The 16,670-nt window shown below is 48.3% G+C and overlaps 1 protein-coding gene and 1 long non-coding RNA gene across 4 annotated transcripts in view; both read left to right on the top strand.

Moving 5' to 3' along the window:
* cc2d1a (coiled-coil and C2 domain containing 1A) overlaps positions 1–12,368 on the top strand; it is a 40,697-nt gene extending 28,329 nt beyond the window's left edge. Inside the window, exons 21-27 of the mRNA XM_042315219.1 lie at positions 2,969–3,059; positions 4,298–4,453; positions 5,827–5,964; positions 6,145–6,271; positions 7,603–7,679; positions 7,770–7,817; positions 12,247–12,368. Of these exons, the coding sequence (XP_042171153.1) occupies positions 2,969–3,059; positions 4,298–4,453; positions 5,827–5,964; positions 6,145–6,271; positions 7,603–7,679; positions 7,770–7,817; positions 12,247–12,279 (670 nt within the window). The 3' untranslated portion in view covers positions 12,280–12,368. The remainder of the gene's footprint in view (positions 1–2,968; positions 3,060–4,297; positions 4,454–5,826; positions 5,965–6,144; positions 6,272–7,602; positions 7,680–7,769; positions 7,818–12,246) is intronic.
* Positions 12,369–13,132: 764 nt separating this feature from the next.
* On the top strand, positions 13,133–15,992 carry LOC112242192. 3 transcript variants are annotated; one of them, XR_006082162.1, is made up of 3 exons: positions 13,133–15,015; positions 15,054–15,213; positions 15,254–15,992. It is a non-coding gene; the product is annotated as an uncharacterized LOC112242192 (long non-coding RNA). The 3 variants fall into 3 exon arrangements; XR_006082161.1 differs by having other exon boundaries at positions 15,094–15,992; XR_006082160.1 differs by having other exon boundaries at positions 15,054–15,992.
* Positions 15,993–16,670: the final 678 nt, after the last annotated feature.

The raw sequence follows: 16,670 nt of genomic DNA, 5'->3' as shown, positions 1-16,670 counted from the left end.
TTAACACACACAGACCTGGTTAACACACCAGACACACCAGACCTGGTTAACACACCAGACACACCAGACCTGGTTAACACACCAGACCTGGTTAATACACCAGATACACCAGACCTGGTTAACACACCAGACCTGGTTAACACACCAGACCTGGTTAACACACCAGACCTGGTTAACACACCAGACCTGGTTAACACACCAGACCTGGTTAACACACAGACCTGGTTAACACACCAGACCTGGTTAACACACCAGACCTGGTTAACACACCAGACCTGGTAATACCAGACCTGGTTAACACACCAGACCTGGTTAACACACCAGATACACCAGACCTGGTTAATACACCAGACCTGGTTAATACACCAGACCTGGTTAACACACCAGACCTGGTTAATACACCAGACCTGGTTAACACACCAGACCTGGTTAACACACCAGATACCCAGACCTGGTTAACACACCAGACCTGGTTAATACACCAGACCTGGTTAACACCCAGACCTGGTTAACACACCAGACCTGGTTAACACAGACCTGGTTAATACACCAGATACACCAGACCTGGTTAACACACCAGACCTGGTTAACACACCAGACCTGGTTAATACACCAGATACACCAGACCTGGTTAACACACCAGACCTGGTTACACCAGACCTGGTTAACACACCAGACCTGGTTAACACACCAGACAGACCTGGTTAACACACCAGACCTGGTTAACACACCTGACCACCAGACCTGGTTAACACACCAGACCTGGTTAACACACAGACCTGGTTAACACACCAGACCTGGTTACACCAGACCTGGTTAACACACCAGATACACCAGACCTGGTTAATACACCAGACCTGGTTAACACACCAGACACACCAGACCTGGTTAACACACCAGATACACCAGACCTGGTTAACACACCAGACCTGGTTAATACACCAGACCTGGTTAACACACCAGACCTGGTTAACACACCAGATACACCAGACCTGGTTAACACACCAGACCTGGTTAATACACCAGATACACCAGACCTGGTTAACACACCAGACCTGGTTAACACACCAGACCTGGTTAATACACCAGACCCAGACCTGGTTAACACACCAGACCTGGTTACACACCAGACCTGGTTAATACACCAGATACACCAGACCTGGTTAACACACCAGACCTGGTTAACACACCAGACCTGGTCAACACACCAGACCTGGTCAACACCAGACCTGGTTAACACACCAGACCTGGTTAACACACCAGACCTGGTTAACACACCAGACCTGGTTAACACACCAGACCTGGTTAACACACCAGACCTGGTTAATACACCAGACCTGGTTAACACACCAGACCTGGTTAACACACCAGATACACCAGACCTGGTTAACACACCAGACCTGGTTAATACACCAGATGGTTAACACAGACCTGGTTAATACACCAGATACACCAGACCTGGTTAACACAGATAGACCTGGTTAACACACCAGACCTGGTTAACACACCAGACCTGGTTAACACACCAGATACACCAGACCTGGTTAACACACCAGACCTGGTTAACACACAGACCTGGTTAACACACCAGACACACCAGACCTGGTTAACACACCAGACCTGGTTAACACACCAGACCTGGTTAACACACCAGACCTGGTTAACACACCAGATACACCAGACCTGGTTAATACACCAGACCTGGTTAACACACCAGATACACCAGACCTGGTTAACACACCAGACCTGGTTAATGGTTAATACACCAGACCTGGTTAACACACCAGACCTGGTTAACACACCAGACCTGGTTAATACACCAGACCTGGTTAACACACCAGACCTGGTTAACACACCAGATACACCAGACCTGGTTAACACACCAGACCTGGTTAATACACCAGATACACCAGACCTGGTTAATACACCAGATACACCAGACCTGGTTAACACACCAGACCTGGTTAATACACCAGACCTGGTTAATACACCAGACCTGGTTAATACACCAGACCTGGTTAATACACTAGACCTGGTTAATACACCAGACTTGGTTAACACACCAGACCTGGTTCATACATGTGGATACAGTTATAGTCAGTTTGCTGTGTCTATGAAGGGAGTAGTACACAGCGTTGTACGAGATCTTCAGTTTCTTGGAAATTTCTCGCATGGAATAGCCTTAATTTCTCAGAACAAGAATAGACTGACGAGTTTCAGAAGAAAGTTCTTTGTTTCTGGCCATTTTGAGCCTGTAATCGAACCCACAAATGCTGATGCTCCAGATACTCAACTAGTCTAAAGAAGGACAGTTTTATTGCTTCTTTAATCATCAGAACAACAGTTTTCAGCTGTGCTAACATAATTGCAAAAGTGTTTTCTAATGATCAATTAGCCTTTTAAAATGATACACTTGGATTAGCTAACACAACCAGTGCCATTGGAACACAGGAGGGATGGTTGCTGAGAATGGGCCTCTGTACGCCTCTGTAGATATTCCATAAAAAATCTGCTATTTCCAGCTACAATAGTCATTTAGTCTTAACTGACGTGGCACGTCAGTTAAGAACAAATGCTTATTTACAATGACGGCCTACCGGGGAACAGTGGGTTAACTGTCTTGTTCAGGGGCAGAACGACAGATTTTTACCTTGTCAGCTCAGGGATTCGATCTGCAACCTTTCGGTTACTAGTCCAACGCTCTAACCACTAGACTACCTGCCGACAAACACCGCTGTAGCTCCTCCCACCACAGATTCGAAAGGCCGCCATTGGTGGATTGAGACGCATCCAATTAAATAGAAAACAGATCTCTCTCTAACTTCAATTGACAGATTATGATGGGGATTTTATGATTATGGCACTTAGTTTGACGCACCGGTGCATCAATAGACCTTTGGGGGTTTTAATGTGTGTGTGTGTGTGTGTGTGTGTGTGTGTGTGTGTGTGTGTGTGTGTGTGTGTGTAGGGGTCTGTTCAAGGGGGACAAAGTGTTGGGGAACGCTCAGCTGAAGCTGGACTCACTGGAGAACCAATGTGACATCAGACAGATTATAGAGGTAAACACACAGAGATACACACACACACACACAGAGACACACACACACACACACACACATACTGTACACACACACACAGAGATACACACACACACACACACACACACAGATACTGTACACACACACACACACACACAGATACTGTACACACACACACACAGATACTGTACACACACACACAGAGATACACACACACAGATACTGTACACACACACACACACACAGATACTGTACACACACACACACACACAGATACTGTACACACACACACACACACACACACACACACACAGATACTGTACACACACACACACACACACATATACTGTACACACACACACACACAGATACTGTACACACACACACACACACACAGATACTGTACACACACACACACACACACACACACACACACACACACACACACACAGATACTGTACACACACACACGCACACACACACAGATACACACACAGAGATATTGTACCCACACAGATACTGTACACACACACACAGATACTGTACACACACACACACACAGATACTGTACACACACACACAGATACTGTACACACACACACACACAGATACTGTACACACACACACACACACACACACACACACACACACAGATACTGTACACACACACACACAGATACTGTACACACACACACACACACACACACAGATACTGTACACACACACACACAGTTTTAACACACAGATACACACACACACACACACACACAGATACTGTACACACACACACACAGATACTGTACACACACACACACACACACAGATACTGTACACACACACACACACAGATACTGTACACACACACAGATACTGTACACACACACACACACACACACACACAGATACTGTACACACACACACACACACTCACACACAGATACTGTACACACACACATAGTTTTAACACACAGATACACGCACACACACACACAGATACTGTACACACACATACTCACACACACAGATACTGTACACACACACACTCACACACAGATACTGTACACACACACACACATACACGCACACACACACACAGATACTGTACACACACACACACACACACACATACTGTACACACACACACACACACAGATACTGTACACACACACACATGTTTTCACTTAGACATGCTCATACATCTCTCTGTCTCTGTCTCTCCCCCTCTGTCTCTGTCTCTCTGTCTGTCTGTGTTGTGCTAGGTGTTGGATGGTCGTAAGGCTACGGGGGGTAAGCTGGAGGTGAGGGTGAAGATTCGGGAGCCGCTGGGAGGAGCACAGCTTCAGATCACCACAGAGAAATGGCTGGTCCTCGACCCTGTACCAATCACCACCCCCGACAGAGAGAGAGAACAACAGGTAAGGAGAGAGAGAGATGAGGGGGAGAGAGAGAGACCTACCTTTTGGACTGTTCAGGACTAGTAGGGGTATAGTCTCTATCAGAGTTAACATGTTATATTAATACCAGTCTCTATCAGTTAACATGTTATATTAATACCAGTCTCTATCAGAGTTAACATGTTATATTAATACCAGTCTCTATCAGAGTTAACATGTTATATTAATACCAGTCTCTATCAGAGTTAATGTTATATTAATACCAGTCTCTATCAGAGTTAACATGTTATATTAATACCAGTCTCTATCAGAGTTAACATGTTATATTAATACCAGTCTCTATCAGAGTTAATGTTATATTAATACCAGTCTCTATCAGAGTTAATGTTATATTAATACCAGTCTCTATCAGAGTTAACATGTTATATTAATACCAGTCTCTGTCAGAGTTAACATGTTATATTAATACCAGTCTCTGTCAGAGTTAACATGTTATATTAATACCAGTCTCTATCAGTTAACATGTTATATTAATACCAGTTTCTGTCAGTTAACATGTTATATTAATACCAGTCTCTATCAGTTAACATGTTATATTAATACCAGTCTCTATCAGTTAACATGTTATATTAATACCAGTCTCTATCAGAGTTAACATGTTATATTTAATACCAGTCTCTATCAGTTAACATGTTATATTAATACCAGTCTCTATCAGTTAACATGTTATATTAATACCAGTCTCTATCAGAGTTAACATGTTATATTAATACCAGTCTCTATCAGAGTTAACATGTTATATTAATACCAGTCTCTATCAGTTAATGTTATATTAATACCAGTCTCTATCAGAGTTAATGTTATATTAATACCAGTCTCTGTCAGAGTTAACATGTTATATTAATACCAGTCTCTATCAGAGCTAATGTTATATTAATACCAGTCTCTATCAGAGTTAATGTTATATTAATACCAGTCTCTATCAGTTAACATGTTATATTAATACCAGTCTCTGTCAGTTAACATGTTATATTAATACCAGTCTCTATCAGTTAACATGTTATATTAATACCAGTCTCTATCAGAGTTAACATGTTATATTAATACCAGTCTCTATCAGTTAACATGTTATATTAATACCAGTCTCTATCAGTTAACATGTTATATTAATACCAGTCTCTATCAGAGTTAATGTTATATTAATACCAGTCTCTATCAGAGTTAATGTTATATTAATACCAGTCTCTATCAGTTAACATGTTATATTAATACCAGTCTCTCTGAGTTAATGTTATATTAATACCAGTCTCTATCAGAGTTAACATGTTATATTAATACCAGTCTCTATCAGTTAACATGTTATATTAATACCAGTCTAACTGAAGTCCCCCCAGGGCCCCTCTCCTCACTCCAAACCAAAGAGTGACAATGGGAGGAACAAGCAGTCTAACCAGTCCAGCCACTCCCCTCCCCAGTATAAACTCCACAGTTTCAGTCTACTGCACTACGATAAGGAGAGACTGGAGAGACAGGTGTGTTTTCATTCTCTCTCCTTCTCTATCTTTCATTTTCCTCTCCTTCTCTACCTATCTTTCATTTTCCTCTCCTCGTCTCCGTGGGAACGTTTACTCTAGATCTGTTCAGAATTGGAGGTAGCCAATCTATGCTGTGATTGGTCTAAGATGATGTCAATCACCCTGTGTGTCCGTCAGATTGGTGATTACAGGAAGAGTAGGCGGGATCCTCCGTCTGACCTGGTACAGCAACACAAGGAGGTCACACACAGGCTGCAGTGGCAGAAAGCCCAGCTAGAGCGAGGCTCCCCTACTCTACTGTCAGGTAACACACACACACACACACACACACACACAGACACACACACAGAGACACACACACACACAGACACACACACAGACACACACAGGCTACAGTGGTAGAAAGCCCAGCTAGAGAGAGGCTCCCCTGCTCTACTGTCAGGTAACACACAGACACACACACAGAGACACACACAGAGACACAGACACACAGACACACACACAGACACACACAGGCTGCAGTGGTAGAAAGCCCAGCTAGAGAGAGGCTCCCCTGCTCTACTGTCAGGTAACACACAGACACACAGACACAGGCTGCAGTGGCAGAAAGCCCAGCTAGAGAGAGGCTCAACATACTCCTCTATATATTTATCTCTGTCCCTCCCTCCCTCAATCCATCCATCTCTCTCTCGATCTCCATCATCTCTCTCTCTCTCTCTATCTCCCTCCATCCATCTCTCTCTCTCCCTCAATCCATCTCTCTCTCTCCCTCAATCCATCTCTCTCGCTCCCTCAATCCATCTTTCTCTCCATCCATCTCTATCTCCATCCATCTCTCTCTCTCTCCCTCAATCCATCTCTCTCGCTCCCTCAATCCATCTCTCTCTCCATCTCCATCCATCCATCTCTCTCCCTCCATCATCTCTCTCCCTCCATCCATCTCTCTCTCTATCTCCATCATCTCTCTCTCTATCTCCCTCCATCCATCTCTCTCGCTCCCTCAATCCATCTCTCTCTCTCTCTCCCTCCATCCATCTCTCTCTCTCCCTCCATCCATCTCTCTCTCTCCCTCCATCCATCTCTCTCCCTCCATCCATCTCTCTCCCTCAATCCATCTCTCTCTCTCCCTCAATCCATCTCTCTCTCCCTCCATCCATCTCTCTCTCTCCCTCCATCCATCTCTCTCTCTCTCTCCATCCATCTCTCTCTCTCTCCCTCCATCCATCTCTCTCCCTCAATCAATCTATCTCTCTCTCCCTCCATCCATCTCTCTCTCTCTCCCCTCCATCCATCTCTCTCTCTATCTCCATCCATCTCTCCCTCTCTCTCTCTCTCTCTCCTCAATCCATCTCTCTCTCCCTCCATCCATCTCTCTCTCTCCCTCCATCCATCTCTCTCTCTCCCTCCATCCATCTCTCTCTCTATCTCCATCCATCTCTCTCTCTATCTCCATCCATCTCTCTCTCTCTCCATCTATCTCTCTCTCCCTCCATCCATCTCTCTCTCTCCCTCCATCCATCTCTCTCTCTCCCTCCATCCATCTCTCTCTCTATCTCCATCCATCTCTCTCTCTCTCCCTCAATCCATCTCTCTCTGTCTCTCTCCCTCAATCCATCTCTCTCTGTCTCTCTGTAGAGTATGAGAATATTTTGCAGCGTTTTGCCCAGGGACTTGCTGAGTCAGTGAAGAGGTTTTCCAGCCAAGGCAACAGGGTGAGCAAAGGGTCAGGGTTGTGTGTTTGTGTTACGGCGTGTTTGTGTGTGTTGTCTGTGTGTAACGTGTCTGTCCCTCTGCCTATTCAGGATGCTGCTAAGGACGCTCTGGGACGGCTGAAGATGGTGGAGACTGAGGTAAACACTGTTATATACAGACAGTGTTAGGTACACCACCTCGTACAACGACATGGTCAGCTCCTACAGACAGTGTTGGGTACACCACCTCGTACACCGACATGGTCAGCTCCTACAGACAGTGTTAGGTACACCACCTCGTACACCGACATGGTCAGCTCCTACAGACAGTGTTAGGTACACCACCTCGTACAACGACATGGTCAGCTCCTACAGACAGTGTTGGGTACAACGACATGGTCAGCTCCTACAGACAGTGTTAGGTACACCACCTCGTACAACGACATGGTCAGCTCCTACAGACAGTGTTAGGTACACCACCTCGTACAACGACATGGTCAGCTCCTACAGACAGTGTTAGGTACACCACCTCGTACCACGACATGGTCAGCTCCTACAGACAGTGTTAGGTACACCACCTCGTACAACGACATGGTCAGCTCCTACAGACAGTGTTAGGTACACCACCTCGTACACCGACATGGTCAGCTCCTACAGACATTGTTAGGTACACCACCTCGTCTCCACGACATGGTCAGCTCCTACAGACATTGTTAGGTACAGCACCTCGTACCCCGACATGGTCAGCTCCTACAGACAGTGTTAGGTACACCACCTCGTACATGGTCAGCTCCTACAGACAGTGTTAGGTACACCACCTCGTACAACGACATGGTCAGCTCCTACAGACAGTGTTAGGTACACCACCTCGTACAACGACATGGTCAGCTCCTACAGACAGTGTTAGGTACACCACCTCGTACAACGACATGGTCAGCTCCTACAGACAGTGTTAGGTACAACGACATGGTCAGCTCATACAGACAGTGTTAGGTACACCAACATGGTCAGCTCCTACAGACAGTGTTAGGTACACCACCTCGTACACCGACATGGTCAGCTCCTACAGACAGTGTTAGGTACAACGACATGGTCAGCTCCTACAGACAGTGTTAGGTACACCACCTCGTACACCGACATGGTCAGCTCCTACAGACAGTGTTAGGTACACCGACATGGTCAGCTCCTACAGACAGTGTTAGGTACACCACCTTGTACATGGTCAGCTCCTACAGACAGTGTTAGGTACACCACCTCGTACACCGACATGGTCAGCTCCTACAGACAGTGTTAGGTACACCGACATGGTCAGCTCCTACAGACAGTGTTAGGTACAACGACATGGTCAGCTCCTACAGACAGTGTTAGGTACACCACCTCGTACACCGACATGGTCAGCTCCTACAGACAGTGTTAGGTACACCGACATGGTCAGCTCCTACAGACAGTGTTAGGTACACCACCTCGACATGGTCAGCTCCTACAGACAGTGTTAGGTACAGCACCTCGTACCCGACATGGTCAGCTCCTACAGACAGTGTTAGGTACACCACCTCGACATGGACATCAGCTCCTACAGACAGTGTTAGGTACACCACCTCGTACACCGACATGGTCAGCTCCTACAGACAGTGTTAGGTACAACGACATGGTCAGCTCATACAGACAGTGTTAGGTACAACGACATGGTCAGCTCCTACAGACAGTGTTAGGTACACCACCTGGTCGTACACCGACATGGTCAGCTCCTACAGACAGTGTTAGGTACAACGACATGGTCAGCTCCTACAGACAGTGTTAGGTACACCACCTCGTACACCGACAGTCAGCTCCTACAGACAGTGTTAGGTACACCGACATGGTCAGCTCCTACAGACAGTGTTAGGTACACCACCTTGTACCACGACATGGTCAGCTCCTACAGACAGTGTTAGGTACACCACCTCGTACACCGACATGGTCAGCTCCTACAGACAGTGTTAGGTACACCGACATGGTCAGCTCCTACAGACAGTGTTAGGTACAACGACATGGTCAGCTCCTACAGACAGTGTTAGGTACACCACACATCATGGTCAGCTCCTACAGACAGTGTTAGTCAGCATGGTCAGCTCCTACAGACAGTGTTAGGTACACCACCTCGACACATGGTCAGCTCCTACAGACAGTGTTAGGTACAGCACCTCGACATGGTCAGCTCCTACAGACAGTGTTAGGTACACCACCTCGTACACCAACATCATCAGCTCCTACAGACAGTGTTAGGTACACCACCTCGTACACCGACATGGTCAGCTCCTACAGACAGTGTTAGGTACACCACCTCGTACACCAACATGGTCAGCTCCTACAGACAGTGTTAGGTACACCACCTCGTACACCGGCATAGTCAGCTCCTACAGACAGTGTTGGGTACAACGACATGGTCAGCTCCTACAGACAGTGTTGGGTACAACGACATGGTCAGCTCCTACAGACAGCGTTAGGTACATCGACATGGTCAGCTCCTACAGACAGTGTTAGGTACAACGACATGGTCAGCTCCTACAGACAGTGAGCCACCTGTCCAGGGCTTGCTATATAAAACAGGCAGACAGGCATCGAGGCATTCAGTTACTGTTCCATTGAACGTTACAATGGACAAAACTAGTGACCTAAGAGACTCTGAGTGTGGTTTGATCGTTGGTGCCAGGTACACCGGATACAGTGTCTCAGAAACGTCCTCCCTCCTGGGCTTTTCACACATGACAGTGTCTAGGGTTTACCGAGAATGATAAGACAAACAAACAGCATCCAGTCAGCCGCACTCCTGTGGGTGGAAAACGTAAGACTCGCGCAAGCTACCAGGCGGCCCACAAACAGCATCCAGTCAGCCGCACTCCTGTGGGTGGAAAACGGAAGACTCGCACAAGCTACCAGGCGGCCCACAAACAGCATCCAGTCAGCCGCACTCCTGTGGGTGGAAAACGGAAGACTCGCACAAGCTACCAGGCGGCCCACAAACAGGCAAATAACGGAGCAGTACAACAGTGGTGTTCAGAACGACATCTGGGAAAAACTCGCCCCTCCTTGTTACTGATGGGCTTTTACAGCAGACGACCACAGCGGGTTCCACTCCCATCAGCTATACAGAAGAAGAAGAAGTGTCCCCAGTGGGCAGGCCGTCACCAACTCTGAGGGGTGGAAGACATTGCCTGGTCCAAGGAATACAGGTTCCTGTTGCATCACGCTGATGGCAGAGCATTGCCTGGTCCAAGGAATACAGGTTCCTGTTGCATCACGCTGATGGCAGAGCATTGCCTGGTCCAAGGAATACAGGTTCCTGTTGCATCACGCTGATGGCAGAGCATTGTCTGGTCCAAGGAATACAGGTTCCTGTTGCATCACGCTGATGGCAGAGCATTGCCTGGTCCAAGGAATACAGGTTCCTGTTGCATCACGCTGATGGCAGAGCATGATGGCATGGCAGAGCATTGCCTGGTCCAAGGAATACAGGTTCCTGTTGCATCATGCTGATGGCAGAGCATTGCCTGGTCCAAGGAATACAGGTTCCTGTTGCATCACGCTGATGGCAGAGCATTGTCTGGTCCAAGGAATACAGGTTCCTGTTGCATCACGCTGATGGCAGAGCATTGTCTGGTCCAAGGAATACAGGTTCCTGTTGCATCACGCTGATGGCAGAGCATTGCCTGGTCCAAGGAATACAGGTTCCTGTTGCATCACGCTGATGGCAGAGCATTGCCTGGTCCAAGGAATACAGGTTCCTGTTGCATCACGCTGATGGCAGAGCATTGCCTGGTCCAAGGAATACAGGTTCCTGTTGCATCACGCTGATGGCAGAGCATTGTCTGGTCCAAGGAATACAGGTTCCTGTTGCATCACGCTGATGGCAGAGTCAGGGTTTGGCGTAAGCAGCGTAAGTCCATGGCCCCATCCTGCCTGGTGTCAACGGTACAGACTGGGGGTGTAATGGTGGGGGATCCATGGCCCCATCCTGCCTGGTGTCAACGGTACAGACTGGGGGTGTAATGGTGGGGGATCCATGGCCCCATCCTGCCTGGTGTCAACAGTACAGACTGGGGGGGGTGTAATGGTGGGGAATGTCTTCCTGTCTCACACGTTAGCAACGATTCCACACCCCAAAGAAGTTAGGCTGTTCTGGCGGCAAAGGGGTCTGACCTGGTACTAGATGGATATACCTAATAATCTGTACATATGACTGTATATATGACTGTATGTCTGAGTTTACACAGGCAGCCCAATTCTGATCTTTTGACTTTTTATTGGCAAAGGATCTGATCTGACTGGTCAAAATAAAAATACAAAAATACCAATTAGTGTCAAAAGATCAGAACTGACTGCCTGTTTAAACAGCCTGTATTCATCGGACCACATCGTGTATACAAGCACCATGTGATGTGTAATATCATTTAGTTTGAATTGTATCTGACACCTATCTGACACCTACCCCTTGCCCTCCTCTCTCCCCCCCCTCTCCTTTCCTCTCTCACCTCTCCTATCCTCTCCTCTCTCTCTCCTCTCTCTCTCTCTCTCTCTCTCTCTCTCTCTCTCCCTCTCCCTTCGTCAGTTGGAATCTCTCAAGAGGAAACGCCTGGTCTGAGAAGAGGAGGACAGAGGGACTGGGGAGTCTCTGGAGTACTGTTATGTTACTCACACAGACACACTCAGCCAATCACCTTCAACATCTTCCTGCCACCCCCTCCCTCTCCTCTGCTGCTCTCTGCCTCCTCCCCCTCTCTCTCTCTCTCTCTCTCCTCCCCCCCCCTCTCTCTCTCCTCTCTCTCCCTTCGTCAGTTGGAATCTCTCAAGAGGAAACGCCTGGTCTGAGAAGAGGAGGACAGAGGGACTGGGGAGTTGTCTGGAGTCTGTTATGTTACTCTCTCTCTGCCTCACCCCCCTCCAATCACCTTCAACATCTTCCTGCCTCCTCTGCTCTGCTCTCTGCCTCCTCCCCCCTCTCTCTCTCTCTGCCTCCTCCCCCTCTCTCCTCTCTCTCTCTCTGCCTCCTCCCCCCTCCTCCCTCTCTCTCTCTCTCTCTCTCCTCCTCCCCTCTCTCTCTCTCCTTCCCCCTCTCTCTCTCTCTCTCTCTCTCTCTCTCCCCCTCCCCCTCTCTCTCTCTCTCTCTCTCTCTCTCCCTCCTCCCCCTCTCTCTCTCTCTCTCCTCCCTCTCTCCTCCTCCTCCCTCTCTCTCTCTCTCCTCTCCCCCTCTCTCTCTCTCTCTCCTCCCCCTCTCTCTCTCTCTCTCTCTCTCCTCCCCCCCTCTCTCCTCTCTCCTCTCTCCCTCTCTCTCTCTCTCTCTCTCCTCCTCCCCCTCTCTCTCTCTCTCTCTGCCTCCTCCCCTCTCTCTCTCTCTTCCTTCCCTCTCTCTCTCTCTCTCTCTCTCCTCCTCCCCCCTCTCTCTCTCTCTCTCTCCTCTCTCCCCCCCTCTCTCTCTCTGCCTCCTCCTCTCTCTCTCTCCCTCCCTCTCTCTCCCTCTCCCCCTCTCTCTCTCTGCCTCCTCCACTAATGCTCTTCTTTTACTCTGTATTGTCATTCATTCCATCAGTCAGGAAGAAGAACCCGTTTGAATACAACAGGCCTGCCTCCCAAATGGCACCCTATTCCCTATATAGTGCACTACTTTAGACCAGGGCCCGTAGGGACTAATATAGGGAATAGGGCACCATTGAGATACATGGCAGAATGGGATCCTGTGAGATTGATAGTGACATGAAGACAGAATGCAGGGCAGGACAGAGAAAGGCTTATTTGCACTTGAAAACAAAAACACTACAGATTATTACCAAAACCCTGCCGCCTTCACTGTAGTCTTTAAAGTCCTTCAATGGCTCTCTCTCTTTCTCTCTGTTCAGAGAGTGGTGTGTGTAACTCCTGGTCTCCACATTGTGTGTGTGTGCGTGCGATGTTAATGAGCTTAATCTAATCTGTCTGCTCCACTATTCCCAGATTACTGTAATATGACCCGTTTGGTGCCGTGTGATATGGGAACTACACTATATCCCATAATGAGGGTTAGCTAACACTGGTGTCGCCATGGAGATGTCTCATTCAGGGAAGTGAGGAGAGGAGGTACCCCAGGGGTTAAATTGAAGAGGACAGGATTAGAATTCGTGTAGAACAGACCAGTAGCTGTAAAACCCACAGGATTATCTTTGAATTGGGATAGAGGTTCTCTATTCATTGTAATGCTATGGTACGGAGTCTGGGAGCCCGTTTAAAAGGACCCCTCTTATAGGACCATATTTAGCCTATTGTGATGTCATCAATTAGGCTTGCGTCATGTCACTATGACGTCATCAGTTAGAATGTTCAAAGGACTGCGTCATCACCACATTGTGATGTCATCAGTTAGAGGGTGTGTTCCTCTGTTCAGACGTTGCTGACGCCAGATCTTACATCGCCTGGATAGGTATTTTACAGATCAGCTAAACACATCACATGCTAAAGCAATCTGGTGCAACCAGTGGTTGATGCATGTGACATCTGAGCAGAGAGACGCAACCAGAATGTTTTAACAAAGGATCACTTCATCTGGTTGTGATGTCATCAGTTGGAATGTTCTACAAAGGGCTACATCCAATTATGATGTCAGAATCCCAGAATAAAGCACAATGAGTAAACTGTCACTATACCCTGAATCAGAACCTGAAGCAGATACAGTATGTGACTTAACCCGTGTCCAAGCTGGCCTGATGTCGGCCCCAAATCCTACAGGGATCCTCTAAGAATGAGAAGAAGAGGCTTCAGTGCACTTCCTGTTCCTCGTTCCGAATGTCATGGGCAGGAAATGTGCGCTTTACTTACTGGCTTCCAGACAGGCAGAGAGAGGGACAGATGGGCAGAGAGAAGGGCAGACAGACAAGCAGAGAGAGTGACAGACTGGCAGAGAGAGGGGCAGAGCTTGTCAGAGGGGACACTGTTTAGTCAGTGTGGTTTGGTCGTGGTGGGCCGGCGACCACAGCTGCCTATAGTGTTGAGGTCAGCCCCTTTTCTCAGATTTTGGGTAGAGAAAGGAGGTCTCCTCCTGTACCCCTCTATAGACCCAGACACCCTGAGGTCTCCTCCTGTACCCCTCTATAGACCCAGACACCCTGAGGTCTCCTCCTCTACCCCTCTATAGACCCAGACACCCTGAGGTCTCCTCCTCTACCCCTCTATAGACCCAGACACCCTGAGGTCTCCTCCTGTACCCCTCTATAGACCCAGACACCCTGAGGTCTCCTCCTGTACCCCTCTATAGACCCAGACACCCTGAGGTCTCCTCCTGTACCCCTCTATAGACCCAGACACCCTGAGGTCTCCTCCTCTACCCCTCTATAGACCCAGACACCCTGAGGTCTCCTCCTCCCCCTCTATAGACCCAGACACCCTGAGGTCTCTCCCTCTACCCCTCTATAGACCCAGACACCCTGAGGTCTCCTCCTCTACCCCTCTATAGACCCAGACACCCTGAGGTCTCCTCCTGTACCCCTCTATAGACCCAGACACCCTGAGGTCTCCTCCTGTACCCCTCTATAGACCCAGACACCCTGAGGTCTCCTCCTCTACCCCTCTATAGACCCAGACACCCTGAGGTCTCTCTCCTCTCTCTCTCTCTCTACACTACAACAGTAATTTAGTAGCCTACTGTAGTGGGATCTGTCTCTGTATCCACAGCATCTGAGTTGGAGTGCTGATCCAGGATTAGGTTCCAACCTGTCCATATAATTTGATTCATTATGAGCTAAAAGGCAAAACTGATCCTACATTATGAATCACTCCATACTAGATCTACTCTGAGAAGCTTTGAGGATACAGGCCGAGTCCCCCAGTCCTGGTGGCTAAACTGATCCCAGATCAGTACTGCTGCTCTGAGAAGCTTTGTGGAAACAGGCCCAGTCCCCCAGTCCTAGTGGCTAAACTGATCCTGGATCAGCACTGCTGCTCTGAGAAGCTTTGTGGATACAGGCCCAGTCCCCCAGTCCTGGTGGCTAAACTGATCCCAGATCAGCACTGCTGCTCTGAGAAGCTTTGAGGATACAGGCCCAGTCCCCCAGTCCTGGTGGCTAAACTGATCCTAGATCAGCACTGCTGCTCTGAGAAGCTTTGAGGATACAGGCCCAGTCCCCCAGTCCTGGTGGTTAAACTGATCCTAGATCAGCACTGCTGCTCTGAGAAGCTTTGTGGATACCCAGGCCCCCAGTCCTGGTGGCTAAACTGATCCTAGATCAGCACTGCTGCTCTGAGAAGCTTTGAGGAAACAGGCCCAGTCCCCCAGTCCTGGTGGCTAAACTGATCCTAGATCAGCACTGCTGCTCTGAGAAGCTTTGAGGATACAGGCCCAGTCCCCCAGTCCTGGTGGCTAAACTGATCCTAGATCAGCACTGCTGCTCTGAGAAGCTTTGTGGATACAGGCCCAGTCCCCCAGTCCTGGTGGCTAAACTGATCCCAGATCAGCACTGCTGCTCTGAGAAGCTTTGAGAAGCTTTGAGGATACAGGCCCAGTCCCCCAGTCCTGGTGGCTAAACTGATCCCAGATCAGCACTGCTGCTCTGAGAAGCTTTGAGGATACAGGCCCAGTCCCCCAGTCCTGGTGGCTAAACTGATCCCAGATCAGCACTGCTGCTCTGAGAAGCTTTGGTTTGTTTTTGGTGTTAAAAACATGTATCCATTGTTAGCAATCAGTCAGTCCCCAGTCCTGGTGGCTAAACTGATCCTAGATCAGCACTGCTGCTCTGAGAAGCTTTGAGGATACAGGCCCAGTCCCCCAGTCCTGGTGGCTAAACTGAAGATCAGCACTGCTGCTCTGAAAGCTTTGATGGATACAGGCCCAACCTGGTGGCTAAACTGATCCTAGATCAGCACTGCTGCTCTGAAAGCTTTGAGGATACAGGCCCAGTCCCCCAGTCCTGGTGGCTAAACTGATCCTAGATCAGCACTGCTGCTCTGAGAAGCTTTGAGGATACAGGCCCAGTCCCCCAGTCCTGGTGGCTAAACTGATCCTAGATCAGC

This window comes from Oncorhynchus tshawytscha, unplaced genomic scaffold (assembly GCF_018296145.1).
Source record: "Oncorhynchus tshawytscha isolate Ot180627B unplaced genomic scaffold, Otsh_v2.0 Un_contig_1534_pilon_pilon, whole genome shotgun sequence".
Classification (NCBI taxonomy): Eukaryota; Metazoa; Chordata; class Actinopteri; order Salmoniformes; family Salmonidae; genus Oncorhynchus; species Oncorhynchus tshawytscha.
Note: the sequence above shows the minus strand (reverse complement) of the source record. Positions and strands in the feature narration are given on the sequence as shown.